The sequence below is a fragment of the Peromyscus eremicus genome, chromosome 8a (genome assembly GCF_949786415.1).
Source record: "Peromyscus eremicus chromosome 8a, PerEre_H2_v1, whole genome shotgun sequence".
Taxonomy (NCBI): domain Eukaryota; kingdom Metazoa; phylum Chordata; class Mammalia; order Rodentia; family Cricetidae; genus Peromyscus; species Peromyscus eremicus.
This window is the reverse complement of record NC_081423.1, coordinates 86,611,935-86,633,570: the sequence shown is the minus strand read 5'-3', so window position 1 is coordinate 86,633,570 and position 21,636 is coordinate 86,611,935. Positions and strand designations below refer to the sequence as shown.

Sequence of the window (21,636 nt, the reverse complement as noted above, 5' to 3'; positions counted from 1 at the left end):
GAAGTGAACCCATGTCCTTTGCAACAGCAAGCGCTCTTAACCACTGAGCCAGCTCTACAGCTCTCATCCAGCCTTGTTCTATCTTGAGTAAAATTAGAAGGCTTGGCAGCACTGGAGTCAGATGTTTGTGATATAGTTCTGAATCTAGGTTTTGTTGTTACTTTAAGATAGATCAGTAACTTGCTGTACTTTATCTTGGATAAAAGTGTTTGTTAGTTTGTATTGCACTGTTGGTTTGGGCAGTACTGGCAATCATTGAAGATGGGGTGTATGAAAGTGCAGTTTTGATAACAATCATATTTGGATTTGTGGCCTAATGAATTGAGTGGAAGGGATAATACAGGAATTTCTCACTTTTCAGTATTAGCAGATATCAAATCACTTAGCACTTTCTCTTTTAAAATGGTCTTGCTGCTCTGTTTAATGGTACTCAACTTTAACCCCAGTGGGAAAAGAAGGTGGATTCTTTTTTGAGTTAGAGGTCAGCCTGATCTACATAGCATGTTTCAGGACAGCCAAAGCTACACACTGTATCAGGGGAGGAAAAAAAAAATGTGTTGGAGGATGTCTTGCTGTTTTATTAGGCAGCCTAGGCTATCTTCAAATTCATGTTCCTCCTAATTTAGCACTTTTTATTTTAATTTGAGTAATTTTTCTGTGGATGGTGTCACTGATGCCTTTCAGAATCCACTATATAAATTTACAAAAAAAAAAAAAAAAAAAAAAAAGAGCCCTGGTCCTCACATTAAGAGAGATTAATATCCTTTGTGTTCCTTCTAACAAAATATTTCCACTGACTATACCATTCAAGATGATTTTAATGAACCAAAGGAACCTCAGAATAAAAACTAACAACGAAAACTAATCCTTTTTATTTGGACACATTAGCCAAATATTAAGCTGAGTCTTACATTTATAAAGAGAAATTTAGTACTTTTCAGCATATGGTTTTAGAATGATTATAGAGCTTGCTTTTATGACTTTTTCCTCAAAGATTATATGTTGGTTTTGGTAGAATATCCTCAATTAGAGGTATATAACTACTAAATCTGGGAGGACTATTAAAACAGAAGTCCAGGTAACTACAAAGAAACCTATTAATACTGTTTATAAACCAGAACTAGCTTTAGTTGGCTATATTGAAATGTGTTATTCTTTCAGTATCTTTTCAAACAGATTTTTTTGGGTTTTTATTTATTTTTATTTAATTTTTTTTCATTTTACATACCAACTCCTGTTCCCCCTTTCTCCCCTTGTCCCACTCCCCTCAAACAGACTTTTAAAGTGTTGCTTCCCCCCCTCCCCCTCATCTCACTTGACTATATTTTGCTGCTGCTGTTCTTAAAATGCCTAAATTCAGAGATAACAGTTTAAAGTGATTGGTGTTCTAGAACAGTTTCCTGAGAAGACTTAGAGGTTTATGAGCTGAGTTCAGGATCATTGTCAGAGACTGCCTAAATTCTTAGTCCACCAACTGTGACTAGCTGTGACCCTGAATCTGTCACATGTCATCTCCAAGAATATTTTTATACATTTTTATTGACCTGTAATAGTAACAGTCTTTGTGTGTGTGTTTTCCCATTCTGTATTGTTGAAATTAGGCATTGGTTTATACTGTAATTGCTAAGCAGTAGTACATTGAGTTTCTTTAATACTTGTGTGTACCTGCAATAGCATTTATTCTTGCTTTGATGTGAATTTTTCACTTAGCATTGTCTTGAGAATTAGTCATGTTGATAAACAGAGATCTGGTTTTATTTTTATTACTATAGGAAAATCTTTTAAGGAATAAACTAATTTATTTGCCTTCATTAGCAGAAGTAGATTATGTTATTGCATCTGTTTCTTGTGCACACGTAAAAATATATTCTCAGAAGCATAATTTTTCTGTGATTGGGCATGCTTTTTTTTTTTAACTTAGCCAAATTCTTAGAAGACTGGTTGTACCTTTTTTAACATTTACCAGCAATGTAAAATAGGTTTTGTTTTTCTTAGCTTACCAACTCCTTCTATGGGACTTTTTCCAGTCTGTTTTGAAAGACTTTGTATGTTTGTATATTTAAATTTTCCTTAGTGAATTAATATTTCTGTAAAAGTTGCCTTAAACTATATCTTGGACTCCTGTTATGATCTTATCTTTAGTCCTTTTAAAAATATTATTCTTGTGTTTCAGAGACAGGATTTCACTCTGCAGCCTAGGCTGCCTTCAGTCTTGTAGTAATCCCTCCTATCCCTCGGCTTCATGAGGATGGGGTGCCGCTGTGTCCAGCGTGATACTGAATCTTTAGTATGCTTGATTTAGACATTCTGTACTAACAAGTTATTTGTTCTTTAACTTTGTTCACTAGATTTTTGTTGTATGATGAAATTTTGATTGTTTCCATGTCTTATTTGAAAATTCTTCCCTGCTCTAAGTCTCAAATATTCATTTTTATTTTAAGATTGGCTAAGCCAGAGTCATAGCAGCAAGTCATAACAAAAAGTGATTTTAATTTTGTCCATGTAAAGAGATGACAATTCATGTATCCAGTTATAAATTTTGGGAGTCTACATTGTGTTCTTTTGGTCTTCTGTTCGTCTTATACTGCCATAATTATTACTACTTTATAATAAATATGTGAAGCCTGGTCATTCTAGTTTCTATCATACTTTTCTGAATTTCTGTTTTCTGCTTCCAATTAGAACTATTTTAGAGCGCCTAAAGACGTGACACTGTGGTTAAGAGCCCTGACTACTCTTAAGAGGACTTAGGTTTGATTCCCAGCTCTCAAATAGTAGCTCACAGCTCTTAACTCCAGCTCCAAGGGATCTGACTCCCTCTGTTGGCCTTCATGAGTACCAGGCATGCACACTATGAGTAAACATGCATGCAGAAAAAAATCACCCATACACATAAAATAAAAAATTTTAAATTAAATGCCACACCCTCCCAAAATATAGCACATACCTGTAACTTTGCACTGAGGAGATGGAGGCTGGATGATGAGGAATTCAAGGTCATCCTTAGATGTAATAGCAAGTTTAAGACCAACTTGAGATACATGAGACCCTGCCTCTAAACAACAGCAGCAGCAGCAATAACAAAAACCCAAGCAAATCACTTTTTAAATTTAATTGAGATTTAAAAAAAATATTTTTGACTATATATGAGAATCACAGTACTAAAGAGTATATTCTATAATGTATGTAGCATATTTATGGCTTTCTGTTTTTATATATATGTAAAATTTCTATAGTATTAGCTTTCATTAGTGTTAAAATATTTGCTAAGGAAATGAAGCTTTCTTCTCTGCTGTGAAGTTTTTTATGTTGATCTTTATTCAGAAACTTTGAATTTCTGTCTTTGTAATAATTCTTAATGCTTCTTGGATTTAAAAAAAAAAAAAAAAAGCCGCGTGGTAATGGTGCACACCTTTAATCTCAGCACACGGGAGGCCAGCCAGAGCTAAATAGTGAAACCCTGCTTCAGAATAAACAAAGATGGATGGATGGATAAAATATTAACAAAGAAAATGTCTTTTATTTCCTGAGAATCTAAAGCAATTTCAGAAAAACATTATCTACACTATCAGAGTATAATAAGCACCTCTACTTAAGTTAACTTTGAAGGAAATTTAATGAAGGGTTTTACCCCAAAGACTACTGTGGACTGTGTGTTTTGTCTTTTTGTCTGTCTTTACATCATAGTCAGTCTGCATAAGAACCTACCCACTCTGTTCCTCTCCCTGTTTGGTATAGATGTTAGTGCTGCTCTTGGATTTCACTCAGTTTATTTTCTTGTAGGAAACGCAGATCTGAATGGAGATGGGCTGCAGACCGAGCAGCTATTGTCAGCCGCTGGAACTGGCTTCAGGCCCATGTTTCTGACTTGGAATATCGAATTCGTCAGCAAACGGATATTTACAAACAGATACGTGCTAATAAGGTAAGGGATACATTTCTGGTGTTTCCTGACCCGTTTAAAAGCTACCATTATCCCCTTTCTCCCATTCCTTCTCATTCTTTCAATAATGCTTTAACTATGTCAAAATAAATGGTTTCACTTACTCGGTATAATAGTTTAAGAGCCTGATGGTACTAGTGTAGCTCAGAAAATAGTAGAATGTAATGTTCAGTTGACATATGATTAGGAAAAATGGGATCTGGGCCAATCTGAGAAAAAAAAACCATATAATACAACTACAGACTCTCTTGTCTATTTAATTTTGAGAAAGACATGAGATCTGCTTCTTTGTTTTGCTTATTTGATTACACATATTCTCTTATTGCTAAGCTTCTCTTGATGAAAAAATTGTAATTAAAATATTTACCAAATATCAAAAACTTAGACATAACATAGGTAGAAATTTTATTTCTTGTCTTCTGTTTGCAGAGGACTGATAATTACCTTGATAGTGACATTGAACAGTGACTTGAAAAGTCATTTTAGGAAAAAAAAAGTCTTCTGTTCGTTTTGAATTTGACTTGAGGGAAATTATACATAGGAAGCAAACCCTTCAACAAATAGTGGGTGCTTACTGTATACCCACAGTGGTTTCTAGTAGGATTTACCAATGAACAAAAATCCTACTTTCATGGTGCTTACATTCTTGCAAAGCAACTTTTATAAAATAGTTTGTGGTTTGGGGCTCTAGAGACCCAACTCAGATCATCAGGCGTGGTGGCAAGCACTGTAACCTACTAAGTCAGCTCATCAGTCCCCTGCAAACATTTTAAAGCCCAAGATGCAGGCTGAAGGGATGGATGGCTCAGCGGTAAAGTGTTTCCTGCTCTTCCTGAGGATCTGAGTGCATTCCTAGTATTCATGTTGGACTTCATGGCTGCCTGTCACTCTAGCTCCAAGATGTATGATGCCCTTTGACCTCTAAGAGTGTACACACATACACAAGCATATTAATAAAAATAAGTCTTTAAAGAATAGTATGGAAGCTACATGACTGACATGTAGTCTAGGTAAAGCCTAATGCACTTTAAAATTCATTGTTTTATCTTTACTGTTTCTAAAAGTCTTAAAATCTGTGTGTGTGAATGTACACACACACACACACACACACACACACACACACACACACACACACTAGAGCAACACTCCAGATGAGTTCCTCAGATGCTCCCCATCTTTTCTTCTTTTGAGACAAGAGTCACTCACAATTGTCCCAGAGCTTGCTAAGTAAGAAGTCTAGTCTGGCAGACCAGAGCCCCAGGGATCTGCCCATCTCTGTCATTCTAGTACCTCTAGGATTGTAGGACTGCCCCATTATACTTGACTTTCTATTTTGTTTTATTTTTTAGGTGTGGGCTTTTGGCAGTTGAACTCAGGTTTCTCTGCTCCCCAAAAAGTTCATCAAAAACATACTCATTTTTAAGTAATTTGTTCCCTGGATAACTTGTTTTAAAAAATTAATTGGAGCAAAACTTAAATATATTCCAGAGGTAGTAAATATTTTAGTTCCCTTAAGTGGTCATCACAAAGGAAACTTTTAAATGTGTTCCATAGATTGTAAAATGGGCTGGAAACTAAGAAACTGTGCCTATCCCGAGGAAATTACTGTGTCAGGGACACCTTTTCAGTGTCTATGTGGGGGCTTTTACAGCTAAGAAGTGTGAATTTCTATATTTGAGAATGAGAGTTTCCTGAGGCTAGTATAATATAGTCATTTTTGTTGCTTCATCTATTTTACATACATTCCAAACATGTACATATGTTTTTATATTCTCCATTATAAAACTGTTCCATTGTTACTTTGTATACCACAAATATTTCATTTAGACCTAGGGAATTAATAGCAATTGTGAAATACATCTTCATTTAAAATACTATTTATTCATTTACTTATTTACTATATGAATATTTTACCTACATGTATGTGGGTCACATGCATACCTGGTTTCTGAAGACGGTTTCAGATCCCCTGGAACTGGAATTATAGATGGTTGTGTTTGGAATACAACCTGGGTCATCTGCAAGAGCAATAAGATCAGAGGGCAAAGCCAGCCACTAGTTAGCTATAGAGGCCAGCAGTGGTGGCACACACCTAATCCCAGGACTCAGGAGATTGAGACAGGAAGTGATATGGCTGGGTGGAGAAAGGAATGTAAGGTGGGAGCAGACAGAAGCTCAGTCTTTTCAGTGAGGAGTTGATGATCCTTTGTCTCTCTGATCTTTCAGCATTTACCCCGATATCTGACTCCGAGTTTTTATTATTAAGACCAATTAGGATTTGTGCTACACTTATCCACTGAGCCATCTTGAGATAATTTAGTGGATTAAGGTGCTTGCTGCCAAACCTGATGACCTGAGTTGGATCTCCAGGACCTCCATGGTAGAAGGAGAGAACTTACTCATTTGAGTTGGCCCCTAATGTCCTTATACAAGGCATGTTTGTGTACATACTTACACATACACATGTAAATAAATGAAGTAAAAGGAATAAATTTTAATCTTAGAATATTTAAATGTATGGCTTAAGGTTGCTGATTCTCTGGAGTAACTCAGGAAACTTTTGGAAATCATATAGAAAAATCAAAGAATCAAAGAAAAACAGGTTTAGATTTGTGTTGATAACCCTTTTACCCCCAAGTCAAAGCTAATCCAGCATAAAATTTTGGGAGTGTGTATATACTTTTTAGCTACTTTTTTCGCCTAGGCACATAAAAATTTCTTACATGTGAACTTTGACTGTTTCCCTATCATTTAAAAAATGTTTTTGACTTTAACTATGACCTTTCTTTGTCGACTGTTATGTGCTGTTCAGATTCCCTGTGCTGTCCCTGTATATACCTTCTAGGGGGTGAGTCTGAGGACAGATGCCACCATCTGGTGACATGACATGGATGATACTGTTATACTGATGCTGGTGACAGGGTATAAACAGATAAAGAACCTAAGTCCTTATTATGTCACTGCTGCTCACATGCTTTAATGCAGTTCTTCTTTATTTATTTATTTATTTATTTATGTATTTATTTATTATGTATACAGTGCTCTGTCTACATGGCCAGAAGAGGGCACCAGATCTCATTACAGATGGTTGTAAACCACCATGTGGTTGCTGGGAATTGAACTCAGAACCTCTGGAAGAACAGCCAGTGCTCTTAACCTCTGAGCCATCTCTCCAGCCCCCTTAATGCAGTTCTTGTTAGAGCATTAAAAAAAAAAAAAAAAAAAAAAAAAAAAAATCCTCCTCTTTAAAGGACGTTATGAGGAATGCTGTGATAAAACATTTTTACCTGATTCAAAAAAAGTAATAATTTTATCTGCTTTTGTTGTTTGTTTGTTTGTAAACAAGTAGCTTATGCTGGCTTTGAACTTCTGTTCCTTATGCTTCTACAGACAAAGTGCTGGAATTACATTTGCTTTTTAAAATTTATTTGTTTTGATATTTTATGGGTATGAGTGTTATGCTTGCATGTGTGTATGTGCCCCCATATGTGCCTGATGCCTATGGAGGTCAGAAGAAGGTGCACATCTTTTGAAACTAGAATAGTGGATGTTTGTGAGCTACCATGTGGATGCTGGGAACCAAACCCAGTTCTCTACAAAAGCAGCAATACTCTTAACTGCTAAGCCTTCTCTCCAGCCCTTGTTCTGAAGATATAGTACTTTTCTATGCTGACACAAGAAAGTATCACAAATGGAATGGGTTTAGAAGAATAGAAATGTTATTTTCAAAGTTTAGAAGTTGGAAAGTCAGGGTATTCACCAAGCCATGCTCTGTCTGGGGTTATAGGAAAGATTCATTTCTTGCCTTTTCCTAAATGATCGCTGCTGCCTGTCCTTGGGTTTTTTGTTTGTTTTGTTTTTTGACTTGTAGGTGCATCACTCATTGCCTGTCTTCACAATGCTAACTTTTTGCTGTATTTCTGTGTCCAAATTTTCCTCTTAAAAATAACACCAGGCAAGGCGCTCACAAGATGACTCAGAGTAAAGGCACTTGCCATAGTGTCTTACTCCAGAATCATGTAAACCTTGAAGGGAAGAGCCAAGTCCACAGATTTGTCCTATCATGCGCGCGCGCGCGCGCACACACACACACACACACACACACACACACACACACACACTTACAATAATAATAATAATAATAATAATAATAATAATAATAAAAACAAATTAGGTAAATAACTAAAAATATACAAACAATGTTATATATATTTACTGTCCACACTAGAGAGTGTTATCGTCCTTTGATGTCATCTGTAAAGATCTACTTTGAAATAACTGCACAACCTCATTCTCAGCATGAATTTTGAAGGAGTAATCTTCAGTTCAGCCTAGCAGATTAGTCTTAAAACTTACTCCAATTATACATTAACATGAGTTTGGTTTTTATATGGCAGTATAATAATAGAGGTCTTTTTTTTTTTTTTTTTTTTTTAAGTGCGCCAGGCCCTTTTCTAAATATTTTGATGTTATCCACATTCACTTTAACTAATTAGTTTGGTGATTCTGGACATTAATTCCCTCATTTGCACATCCTGCACAAGTACTAATATTGTGCTCTATCTCCAGGGTCTCACTAATTAACCCAGGCTGTCATTAACTCACTTTGTAGCCTAGACCTGGGCTTGGACCATGAGGCCCAGCTCATGGTTTAATTTTTATTTAACTTATTCCAGGATTTTAAACATAAACAAATGAAAGGTCATTTAAATGAGTGCACAGAGCTGAGATTTGATTATCTAATTCCAGGGCTATGGTTCAGTTTAGCAGTTGCTTTGTTTACTTTTTTTACATACAAAGTGGGAGGATATTTTTCTCCTGCGATAGTAGATGTGACAAACTGCAGAAAAAGAAGTATGCTAAGTACTGCTAGATTTCACTTCCATGATTTGCCAAGCTTGCATGGATTGTACTCCCCCCCCCCCCTTTTTTTTCCCTCCCAGAGCTGAGGACCGAACCCACGGCCTTGTGCTTGCTAGGCAAGCGCTCTATCACTGAGCTAAATCCCCAACCCCTGTACTTCCCTTTTTATGAGATGATTTTTATGCTTGGTGATAGCTGGTTGAGTTGTGAATTTGTCTTTGGGTAGATTAGGGGACATGGAACTTTTTTAAAGTACTTGCCACATGTTATCATTAATTTTGTTACAGATGAGGAAGCTCAGTTACGTTTTCTGCCCTCCCTTCCCAAGGTGTCATTTAGCTCAGACTTGCCTCAACTCACTATGTAACCAAGGATGACTTTGAATGGCTGATCCTCCTGCCTCTGCCTTCCACATACTCAAGTTAAAGGTGTTTGCCATCATATTTGGCTTTTTAAGGTGGTGCTTTGTTGTAGGTAAAGGTTTTTAGACAGTCTCTCACTGTGTAGCACACTCTAGTCTAGTACTCTGCTTTGTAGCTCAGGTTATCCTCAGTTCAATTCTGCCCCCTTAGTTACTGAGGCTTATAGAGGGTGTACCATCATTCCTGATTTACTTTGCTGTACATTGATCTCCCTCCCTCTCTCCCTCCCTCGCTCCCTTAGAGTTAGGGTTTCTCTGTGTAACATTCCTGGCTGTTCTGGCCATGAACTCACAGAGATCAGTCTGTCTGTGTCTCCAGAGGGATTAAATCACCAACACCACCTGGCTGATTTTACCTTTCTTAAAAGTATTCTATTCCAGGGGCCTTGAGAGACATTCAACAGTTAAGCACAAACTACTCTTTCTAGATTTTGATTCCCAACACCCACATAGCAGCCCACAACTGTCAATAACCCCAGTCCCAGGGGATCAAACACCTTCCAAAGGTATTATATACATGTGGTACATAGACATAGATTAAGGAAAAATACTGTATACATAAAGTAAAAATAAAGTTTAATAATAAAATTTTAAAGCAATCTATTCATTAAAAAAAAAGGGAAAAGCATTTGAGGACTGTTGTGTTGCTAGGGGATTCCAGGGTCTAGACACTGATTTCTGTTCTATTAAAAGTTAGCTGTTACCTTCTAAATCTTATGTACTTACCCTCCCAAAGGTTCCTTTTGGAAATAAGTATTTTTGTTGTTCTCTGACAAAAGTACAATTTCTAGTAATTCCTCCATTTTTTTGTTTGTTTGTTTGTTTTTTGGTTTTTGTTTTGTTTTGTTTTTTCCGAGACAGGGTTCCTCTGTGTAGTTTTGGTGCCTGTCCTGGATCTCACTCTGCAGACCAGGCTGGCCTCGAACTCACAGAGATCCGTCTGCCTCTGCCTCCCAAGTGCTAGGATTAAAGGCGTGCGCCACCACCACCCGGCCCTCCTCCTCTTTTATATACTGTGGTATCATTAGATTTTTGTTGGAATAGTCTGGCCTTCAACTTGTGGCCAAGGGGGATCTTGAACTCCTTATTTTCTTGTTGCTAACTCCTGAGTGCAGTACCACTTACTGTTTGTGTTGCACTCAGGGAGAGAATTGAGGACCTCATACATACTTATATTTTTGTTTGAATTTTCCTAGGTCAGCTAGTTAGCTCCCTCTCCCCGCTTTTGTAAGATGCTTCCTTACCTTAGAAAAGGGAAAACAATGCATTGTTTTTGAGTTATAAAGATTCTTGACAGGTTCCATTGAGAAGTGCTAAGATAGCTTTTAAGTGAAATATTCGTTCATTCCTTAGAGAAGGTAGCTTAGAGATGTAATAGCAACTCAGCAGAACAAAGGAAATTTCTTACTTTGAATACTTTGAAAGGGGAATGGTCTCTGACTAGAGATAAGCTGATCTTGTCCTACCCACTGTAGGGACTTCTGCCTTGTAAACAACATAGTGGGTAGTTTGTTTGGTGTACCTTGGATGGGGAAAAGAGGCTGCAGAGGGTCCTGGCTAGTTCCTCTTACAGTAGCAGCATCTGTCATCTGACATGCATGCACTTTCCTATGCAGAAGTTCATTCATGTATCTTTATCCAAGTTGTTTTTTTTTGTTTTTTTTTTTGTTTGTTTGTTTTTTGGTTTTTCGAGACAGGGTTTCTCTGTGTAGCTTTGCGCCTTTCCTGGAACTCACTTGGTAGCCCAGGCTGGCCTCGAACTCACAGAGATCCGCCTGGCTCTGCCTCCCAAGTGCTGGGATTAAAGGCGTGCGCCACCACCGCCCGGCTTCTTTATCCAAGTTTTAGAGTTAATATCTGGTTAGAGGCTTATAACAGATAAATGTAAACTCTCTTCACACTAATTTCTTTTTAACACATTCTCTGTGCCTTTTTTGTCTTTTCATTATTTCTTTAGGACATATGTACTAAAATTTCACATCTAGTAAATAAAACTGAGGAAAATCATAGAGACCAAGTTGGGTTTGATGTTAGCAACTACTTCTTTTGTGTAAGCAGTCTTGAGCATCCATTACCATTTTTTATTCTTCCTGCTTGGTCACCTGTGAAACTACACGTCAGTTGTTAGTAAGAGAAAAGTTGAAGATGGGAAACTGAGAAAACACTTGAAGCCAAGCCTACTGGTATACACCTTTAATCCCAGGCAGAAAGAGGCAGACTGATGTCTGAGTTTTGAGGCCAGGTGGTCTACAAAGTGAGTTCCAGGACAGGCAAAGCTACAGAGAGAGAAACCCTGTCTCAGTGGAAAAAAGAAAAGAATGAAAAAGGGAAAAAAATGAGCATTGAAACCTCTGGATACAGAAAGAGCTAAGGCCTGTAATTGTAGTACTTAAAGAGACTGAGGCACATGGGCAACACACACACACACACACACACATAGACACACTGAATTTAATAAAAAGATGGAAGGGAGATGAGTGGAATCAACTGAAGACTGATACTTTAATAATTTATTTAACTGTATACCATTGTGATCTCTCTCAATTCTTAATCTTTTGGTCCTTGTTTAAACGCAGAAATTAACTTAGATGGGTATGATGGTACATAGCTTTAATCCCAACCGCCTGAAGGCTGAGATAAGAGGATTGTGAGTTCAGGGCCAGCTTGGACTGTGTTTCAAGTCCTTGTCTTGATTCCCCCATTAGTCACCACTCCAAATACTCATCTCAGCCTCATGAGTGTTGTTTTGTTTTCTGAGATGGGTCTCATATATCCCAAACTGACCTTGAACTCTTAATGCTTTTGTCTGCTTACAAGTTCTGAGATGATAGGCATTACTATCATACCCAGTTTAGATGGAATATTTTTCAGAAATAATGCACAAGAACACTGCCTTTTCTTTTTTTTTCTTTTTTTTCTTTTTTTCTTTTTCTTTCTTTCTTTCTTTCTTTCTTTTTTTTTTTTAATGCCGAATGCTGTTTATTGAAGGAGGGAGGAGGTCTTAGATACAGGCTTACAGCACAATGGGAGAACCCCGGAGGGCAGAAGTTCCCTATGTTTTACAGTCTTGCATCTAAGCTGTTAATGCTCATTATGCAGGATACACAGACAAGGAACTTCCCTTAAGCATTCAGGAGGGTGGGACACAGCAGGAAATTAGCATAGGGAGGATATCAAGATCAAGGTCAGCAAACAAGGCAATAGTTACCTAAAACGGGGGCCAGGGCCCTACAGGTCCTCCTTTTACTAAAAAATGAGCTTCTGACTTAGGTTGCATGGGACGTCAGCAGGTCAACCTTACCCGTCATGGAGACGCCTGCCCAGGCCACACAGGCGCTCTGTCTTAGGTTAGTGACCGTCCCCCAGGCATTACCTGTCTCTGAATACTCATCATACAGGCTCGATCATGTGTGAACTGCAGAATTAACTGCTGCCAAAGATCTCAAAGTAGCGCTGGGCTTGCAATCTATGTGTTCGACACAGAAAAGACCAACAGAGGTCCTATCCCACCCATAGCCAGTAGGCTAAAGGCAACTGAGCCATTCCCTTCCTTAATGAGCCTTACTGCAAATTAGAGTCCTTGTAAGATGGTATCCCAAAAGCAAATGGAACTTGAGTTTATAAATTTATAATTTTCAAAGCCAATCGAGATGTATATAACTATTGAATTAAATTTATCATGCCCAATAGAATGAAAGATTAACTAACTGAGGTAGCTACTTTTGCTGCCAGGGTCTCCACTGTGTTAGCTGTAGTAAGCAATTATGAAATGGTAATCCCAGAAACAGTAGCAGCGGTGTCCACCACTGCTATAACAGCAACAACAGCAGCAGCGATGTCAAATTCTCTTCTGGAGCGTGTGGACATCCACTGGCATGGATACAACTCCAGGAGCACAAACCACCAAGGCCCATTTTTCTTGATCTCAGCACGACTTAGGCTGGCAGCTCTTCTGGAGAATCCAAAAGTATGGCTACAGTTCCTAGGCTTACGTTAATGCTTGCCAAAGCTGGCCATATTGGGCTCTCAATTCCCATTGGCATCAGAAGGGGAGAGTTTTTCATTAAGGCACAATAGGTCTCTGTCGTGTTGGGTTTCAGCAGCAGCCATAGGGCTCACACAGCGCTCAGGAATCCAAAGAGGAACTTCATTGTCCTAAGGAAAGACATAAACAGAACCCCAGGCCCACACCAACACCAGATCGGGTCTCCTCCAAGTGCTAGTAGAACGATCCTTCCATCGCTCCAGAGGGTGATTTGCAACAGGAGACCTTAAACAGTTCAGATTTTTCTTTTCTTTTTTCTTTTTTTTATTTTTCACTTTTTCAAATTAATCAATTTATCCACCTTTCTATTACCAGCTTGATACAGTATGTATTCCCATCTTAATTGTGAAATGTTTCATTGAGGCTTGCTCAGTAATTGAGTAAAACCAAAACTTATTATAAGCCACAGTCGTTCTAGGGTCCCCCATGCTATATATATATATATATATATATATATATATATATATATATATATATATATATATATATATATATATACATACACATATATACATATATATGTATATATATATATATACATATATATATGTCTCCATGGTTCTGTGGGTTGTAGAACACGGCCTTTTTAAAGTGGTAAGGTTTAGGGGATCTGTTTTATGCTTACAAATTGAAGAAAATATTTTTAATATTTATGTTTTTTGAGACAGAGTCCTTTTATGGGCCGGAAGAATGACCTTGAATTTATGGCCTTCCTCTTGACTCATCTTCCTCAATGCTATGGTGTTGGATATGAGCCACTATGCTCAGATGGAAGTTTCTCTTAAATGGAGAAACTTTTGATTGACGTATACTGCTTTATATTAAATTTGAAAACTTGTTTATATGTGCATTTGTGGAAATGTTTCAAGAGTCTTTTTGTGTTGCCAGGTGGTGGTGGCGCACGCCTTTAATCCCAGCACTTGGGAGGCAGAACTAGGCGGATCTTTGTGAGTTTGAGGCCAGCCTGGGCTACCAAGTGAGTTCCAGGAAAGGCGCAAAGCTATACAGAGAAACCCTGTCTCGAAAAACCAAACTTTTTGTGGTTTCATAAAGGACTTTTTCATGTACTGAAGTTTGAACTTGGGGGCCTTCACAGTAAACATAGGCTATACTACTGAAATGTATCCTTAGCCCCGAGTTTATGAATTTTAAAGTAATAAAAAATTTCAGTATCAACTTGGTATGGAACCCCATTTCTCCAAAGGTAAATGTTTCTCCTATATGAGTACTGGCCTCTCTCTTTTTTCTTAGCACTCTTCATTTTGTGTGTGTGTGTATATATATAGTCCCATTCTAGTATAGTTAGATTTTTCTCTTTCAGAGAGAGAGGAAAAAAGACAGCATCCCTTACCCCCACCCCTTAAACTACAGATTGTTTTCTTGGTACTTTCATTTTTTTTCTATTTTCATTGTTTGTTAAATTTTTTAAATTTCACTTTATGTGTATGAGTGTTTTGCCTCTATGTATTTCCTGTATGTATTTCTGTGCACTACTTGTGTGCCTAGTTCCCACAGAGGCCAGAAGAAGGCAGTGTATCTCCAGGAACTGTTGTTATAGACAATTTTAAGCCATCGTGTGGGTACTGGAAATTGAACATGGTTCCTTTGGAAGAGCAGCCGGTGTTCTTATCTCCCCCTTTTCATGTCTTAAAACAGTCTTGCTTCATAAAGATGTAGAGTTAGAAAGGATTCTAGTGCTGGATCATTGGTTCAGTAGTTCAAAAAGTTTATATTATGACCCAAAAAGCTGAAACTACTAATACAGTCAGAATCTTCAGGTGAACATTGTGGCACATGACTATGCTCAGAACTCAGGAAATTAAGACAGAAAGATTTGTGAGTTCAAGGACAGCTTGGGCTTCATAGTGATTCTGTCAAGAGGGAGAAGTAATTGGGGATGGGGAAGACAGAGACATAAGATCCCCAGGAGGAGCTGGTGAGCTAGACTGGCCCAAATTGACAAGCTCCAGGTTCAGTGAGGGACTCTGCTTCAATAAAATGCAGGGGCGGAAAAAGACAACTTGACATTAACTTCAGATCTAACATTCACATAGATGCATTCACACACATACCCCACATACACATTCCAAATAAAACTAATGTTTAATTTTGAGGCTAAGTCTTACTATGTAGTTCAGTTTCACCTCAAACTCAATGTCTTTTTGACTCAGGTCTCCCAAGTACTAGAATCATAGGCATGTGCCACCAGCTAACTGAAAAACTTAATTTTGTTGGCTCTCATAAATAACTTCTTTCATATGATGATTATAAAGTCTGGATTTGAAATTGTTAGGCACAGACTGAGTCTGAGGTATTACATAGCTTCTAAGAAATAGGCATATTTGGGACCTGTTTTAAGAAGTTCCTGGTTCAGTTGCACAGACTTCCATTTGTGCTTCACCCTCCTTTTTTTGTTTTTTGTTTTTGTGCTCAGAGTTATTTGAGTTCATGAATTCATTATTTACAAAAGTAGCCCACTGTAGTAATTCTTTATACACATTTATGACAGATTAACTAAAAACCTTCCCTTGCTCATGGTGATCTAATAAAGTCTAGTTGATAATTTATCAGGTACAATGAAGTACTCTAATTTGATAAGATTCTAGATCTGGTAGGTCAGAATAAAAGGAGTGATGTGTAAGACAAGCTTTGTAGGTGAATTAGAGTGAAAGAAAAAGGGGAATGTGAAGGTCTAAATCTTTCTTTTAAATTCACACGCACATGCACATATATGCCACAATGAGGTCTTGGAAGCCAAAGGAGAACTTATGGAGTCAGCTCTCCCGCTCCATCATGTATATTATCAGGCATAGCAGCAAGCTCCTGTACTTACTGAGTCATCCCTGGCTTGCGTCTGAGTCCTAACATCTTGCTGAATTTGTTGCTGTTCCTCAACTTTTTGTTGAAGCCTTTTTGATAGGGTTAGAATCCAAGGCCTTGCACAGAAGCGTGCAAGTGCTCTATCACTGAGCTTACCTACAACCCTGAAATAAATTTCAGGGAAGTAAAGCTGTTGCTTTTTCAGGCTGTTTTAGAGCCTGAAAGGGAAAAGGCCGCTAGTTAACAAACTCCCTTCCCCAACCAATTTGAGATTAATTCCTAAGCTTGCAGTTTATACCACTCACACTGTTTTTCTACTCTTTGTCCTACAGGGGTTGATAGTCCTTGGGGAGGCACCTTTCCCAGACCATACAACAGACTTATTTTCACTTAGTTCTGAGGTGAAGACAGATCATGGGACTGATAAATTGGTAAGTATAAAAGATAGAAAAGGGGGAAAGAAATAAGGTAGCTCTTAACAGGTCAAGCAACTACAGCCAGCTCAAACACTAAGTTAGAGTAGTGGTTGAAATCAGGGCACCGTTGTTACAACATGCTCATACGATTTTGATGGGCTAACTTTTCTGAACCAGTATAACGTGTGCACGTGCATGGGTGTGCGCGCGTGTGCGTGCGTGCCTGTGAAAGCTTTTTCAGTAAAATGTAGGGTTAAGGCTGGGGATGAAGCTTACTTGGTAGAGGGATTTTATGTCATGCACAACTCTCTAGTTCCATTCTCAGCACTGCATAAGCCAGGTAATTCCAGCACTTGGGAGGAGCATCAGAATATCAAGGTCATCTTTTGCTACATAGTGAGTTTGAGCCAAGATTAGGAAACATGGGACCTTGTCTCCAAAAAAAAAAAAAACACAAAAACATCAAAAGTTGGATTAGCCTTCGGGAGAAGAGGAAGTATGATAAAGATGTCCCATTTAGGGTCAGACATCATTAAAAAGATTGTAAAGAGCCAGAGATGTTTAATGACAGCTAGGAAACAGTGTCTTTCAGACATAGCAGGGCAGTTGCACATATAAATTCATAGTGGTTATGACAGTATGTATAAGACCTGTATAGACTCTCTAGCCAGACAAAATACCAACATGGAGAGGAGAGGTAGTCACAAAGCCCTACCTATAGCCAAGAAGTTGCTGCCCACTGGTAGCTGCTGAGAGAGAGTTAGTTTTTTCCAGTGGAAGGCCACTCATTCAGGAGTATATAGACAGCATAGTTGGACTTTGTCAGCTAGGGGGCCTGGGGGTTGGAGACAGACTCTGTTATGTAGTCCAGGTAATCCTGGAACTCACTGTGTAGACCAGTCTAGCCTTGAACACACAAATCTTCCTGCCTCTGCTTCACAGAGTGCTGAGATGAAGATTAAAGGCATATGTCATGATGACTGGCTAGATTTTTTTTTTTTTTTTATTACATAAATTTGGTTGTGTAGAAAAGGGAAGAGTAGATCTGGGAGGAGTTGGGACAGGTATGTCTGTAAATACGATCAAACACATTGTACAGAATTCTCAAAGAACAAATAAAAAGAGCAAAGAGTTAAAAAAAAAAGTCAGATTAGAGAATACCACAGAAATACCAAAAATATTTTTGTGAATGATTCTTGCTTTGTAATGAGAATGAAACTGTCATCTTAATAATCTTCTATATTATTAGATCCTGGTTCAGATTTTTCCTTTATCCTTTCTCCTTAAAAAGGTACTGACTTTTATGAATATTAACATTACTTGGTAGAAGTTTCAGTGACTTTGAAACTACAGACTTTGTTGATGTTAATGTTTTCTTTTGGCTATGCTTCCTAAGAGAAGAAGAAATTGTGAGTGGTGGTGGTTTAAGTTAAACTAAGGAGTTTACTTTTATCTGCAACTCAAAATACTTTGTCATCACTTATTTTCTAGTATTATTAGTATGAACTCATGATTTGGTGAAAACCAGTTTTTTCCCAAGGAAGAGCTTAGAGATGTCTGAATCTTGGATTGGTCTTTATCTAGTTCTGCTATTTTGGGTTCATGCTTGCTTGCTTTTTCTTGTCTTGAGACCCAGTCTTGCCGGGGCGGCAACGGTGGTGGTGGTGGTGGTGGTGGTGGTTCACACCTTTAATCCCAGCACTCAGGAGGCAGAGGCAGGTGGATCTCTGTGAGTTCAAGGCCAGCCTGGTCTACAGAGCGAGATCCAGGACAGTCAGGGATACACAGAGAAACCGTGTCTCAGAAAAAAACAAAAACAAACACAACAAAATCCAGGGTCTATACTGTAGAAACACTGATTATAGTGTAGCATTACTAGAGATGAACATGTATTGATAATGTTTGAAGGAGAAAAAAAATATTGTATTTTTTGCTACATAGTGAGTTTGAGCCAAGATTAGGAAACATGGGCCTTGTCCCCCCCCCCCCCCCAAAAAAAAAAAAACCACACACACAAACATTAAAAGTTGGATTAGCCTTTGGGAGAGGAGGAAGTGTGATAAAGATGTCACATTTAGGGTCAGACATCATTGGGGAGGAAGAGTAAAAAGATTGTAAGAGCCATAGATGTTTAATGACAGCTAGGAAACAATGTCTTTCAGACATAGCAGGGAAGTAAAAAAAATACAATATTTTTTTTCTCCTTCAAAACTACACGGAGAAACCCTGTCTCAAAAAACCAGAAAAAGAGAGAGAGAGAGAGAGAGAGAGAGAGAGAGAGAGAGAGAGAGAGAGAGACACCCACCCAGTCTCTAGGCAGTGGTGGCACACACCTTTATCCCAGCACTTGGGAAACAGAAGCAAACAGATCTCTCTGAATTCCAGAGCAGCCTAGAATTCTCTAGCCTGGTCTAGAGAGCTAATTCCAGGATAGCCAGGCTACACAGAGAAACCCTGTCTTAAACAAACAAAAAAAGAATGGAGAACTGGGTCTTAATAAGTTTCTCAGGCTGGCTTCGAGCTCTGTTAATTACTACTTTTCCTGTTGCTGTGATTAGATAACCTGATGAGAGAATGCTCATACTAACAGGGTACAGTATGTCATGGCAGGGAAGTCAGGGAGCTTGTGACATAACTAGTCACACATTCTATCAGCAGTCAAGAATCCAAGAGCCATAGATTCTGGTGCTCAGTTATCTTTCTGATTTATGTAGTTTAGGACCCTATCCCAGGGAATGGGTTAGGTTAGCCTAATTAAGATAATTCATACACAGGCCTATCCAGCCATCAAGAAACCTTATTTTTAAAACACACACACACACACACACACACACACACACACACACACACACACACACATACGCACACACACACGGCTGGAGAGATGGCTTAGAGGTTAGGAACACAGGCTGCTCTTCCAGAGGAGTGAAGTTAAATTCCCAGCATCTATATGGTAGCTCATAACCATCTATGACTCCAGCCTCTGCAGGCTGTGTGTGCACATGGTGCACAGACATGCAGGCAAGACAAAGATAGTAAAGTTAGTAAGTCATTACCAATACAAAGAAGAAAAGATAAAAATTGCTAGCATGAAGAAAGACTATCACTACAGATTTTACAAATAATAAAATTGTATAAACAGCTTAATGCTGCTTTGGCTACATAGATGAAATACTCAAATTCTATAAGCGATACAGATTTTGAGACTGATTGCCCCTTTCTTTTACCCCTCCCCATCAATGAACATCACAGTCTCTAATAGAGAAGATAGTAATGTTTCCATATAACTTACATGTACCTCCCCATATACTTTTGTCTTTTAAATAACATTTAAATTACCTCTAATACATAATATACATTATATGAGGGAATAATAACCCCAAAAGTCTGTGAATGTTCAATACAGATATGTTTTTTCTGACTATTTTCTATTCATTGTGTGTTGACTCCATAGTGGTGGCATTTATGGTTACAGTGAGCCAAATATAAGTAAGTGAATAGCCATATTTTTGTTTAATAAATTGAATTTGGTTTTGCAAACATTTTCAAACTAAATTGATAAGTCTAGTGTACCCAAAATCTGATGGAAAAATTTCTAACCATTATTGTTCCTTCTGAATGCAGAAGCAAAAACCTTCAATAACATAGTAGCAGATCAAATGAATGAATATAGGATGTGTCATAAACAACAAAAAGGCTTCTATTGGTGCACCATTAGAGTTAAAGGCCATCATTAGAGTTAAAAGCCAATAAGATAGGCTGCTTCAGCAAGTAAGAATGCTTGCCACCGAGCCTGATAACCCGAATTCAATCCGTGGGACTCGTGGTGAAAGGAAAGAAAACTCCCACATCTTATGGCCTCCACAAGTGTACTTTAGTATGCATTTACCCACACATAAATAAATGTAAATTAAAATGTTTAAAGAAATAAAACTTGGCCGGGCGGTGGTGGCGCACGCCTTTAATCCCAGCACTCGGGAGGCAGAGCCAGGCGGATCTCTGTGAGTTCGAGGCCAGCCTGGACTACCAAGTGAGTTCCAGGAAAGGCGCAAAGCTACACAGAGAAACCCTGTCTCGAAAAACCAAAAAAAAAAAAAAAAAAAGAAATAAAACTGTCAGTGAACTGTGACTAGAAGCAAACTTCCTTAGAAAACATATATTCACTGTTAATACTACTTGGTAAAACACAGTGCATTTTTGCCTATGTAGAAAAAAGAATATTGCAAAGGCATTGTACTTTGTCATAGCTAGGATATAAGGCATTCAGATTGCAAAAGACAAGGCAAAACTCAGTTTTGAAAACTTTATGCAGAAGCCATTAGACCTTTCATATAAAGATCTCACGATAAAAGGTCAATACGTGGCCGGGCAGCAGTGGTGCATGCCTTTAATCCCAGCACTCGGAAGGCAGAGTCAGGTGGATCTCTGTGAGTTCGAGGCCAGCCTGGTCTACAGAGCGAGATCTAGGACAGGCACCAAAACTGCATGGAGAAACCCTGTGTGTGGGGGGTGGGGGGGGTGTCAATTCATTAAATTCAGTTGCATTTCGATTTATTGGCAGCAAGTAATTGAATAATTACCATCAAGAAACAGTAAAGCGGTGGTAGCACATGCCTTTAAACCCAGCACTTGGGAGGTAGAGGGAGATAGAGCTCTGAGTTCGAGGGCAGCCTGGTCTACAGAGCAAATTCCAGCACAGCCAAGGCTGCACAGAGAAACCCTGTCAGAAAGAAAGAAAGAGAGAGAGAGGGAGGGAGGGAGGGAGGGAGGGAGGGAGGGAGGGAGGGAGGGAGAAAGAAAGAAAGGAAAGAAAAGAAGGAGAGGGAGAGGGAGAAGCTGGGTATATGAGAGTACACACATGTAATAACATCACATGCTAGGTAGGAGCAGCAATATCAGGAGTTCAAGGTCAACCATGAACTCAGTTTGAGGCCAGCCTGGGATACATGAGACTGTCTCCAAATTAAGAGGAGGAAGAAGAGTCCAGAATAGAGAGAATGGCACATGGTGTGTAGTCAGTTACTTTTCATCAAATGTTAAGATAATTCATTGTGGGTGAGGGATGTGGCTCAGTGAATTTATATAATAGCTCTTATTTGAAGAAATCTAAAGAAATTTTAAAAATCGG

At 38.4% G+C, this 21,636-nt stretch overlaps 1 protein-coding gene across 5 annotated transcripts in view; it reads left to right on the top strand.

Moving 5' to 3' along the window:
- The window catches only part of Kansl1 (KAT8 regulatory NSL complex subunit 1), a 140,906-nt gene that overhangs the window by 85,636 nt on the left and 33,634 nt on the right, over positions 1-21,636 (top strand). For 3 of the 5 annotated variants that reach the window (XM_059271936.1, XM_059271939.1, XM_059271937.1), the window contains exons 3-4: positions 3,784-3,925; positions 16,425-16,523. In XM_059271936.1, the coding sequence (XP_059127919.1) occupies positions 3,784-3,925; positions 16,425-16,523 (241 nt within the window). The remainder of the gene's footprint in view (positions 1-3,783; positions 3,926-16,424; positions 16,524-21,636) is intronic. The other 2 variants (XM_059271938.1, XM_059271940.1) reach the window with 1 other exon arrangement.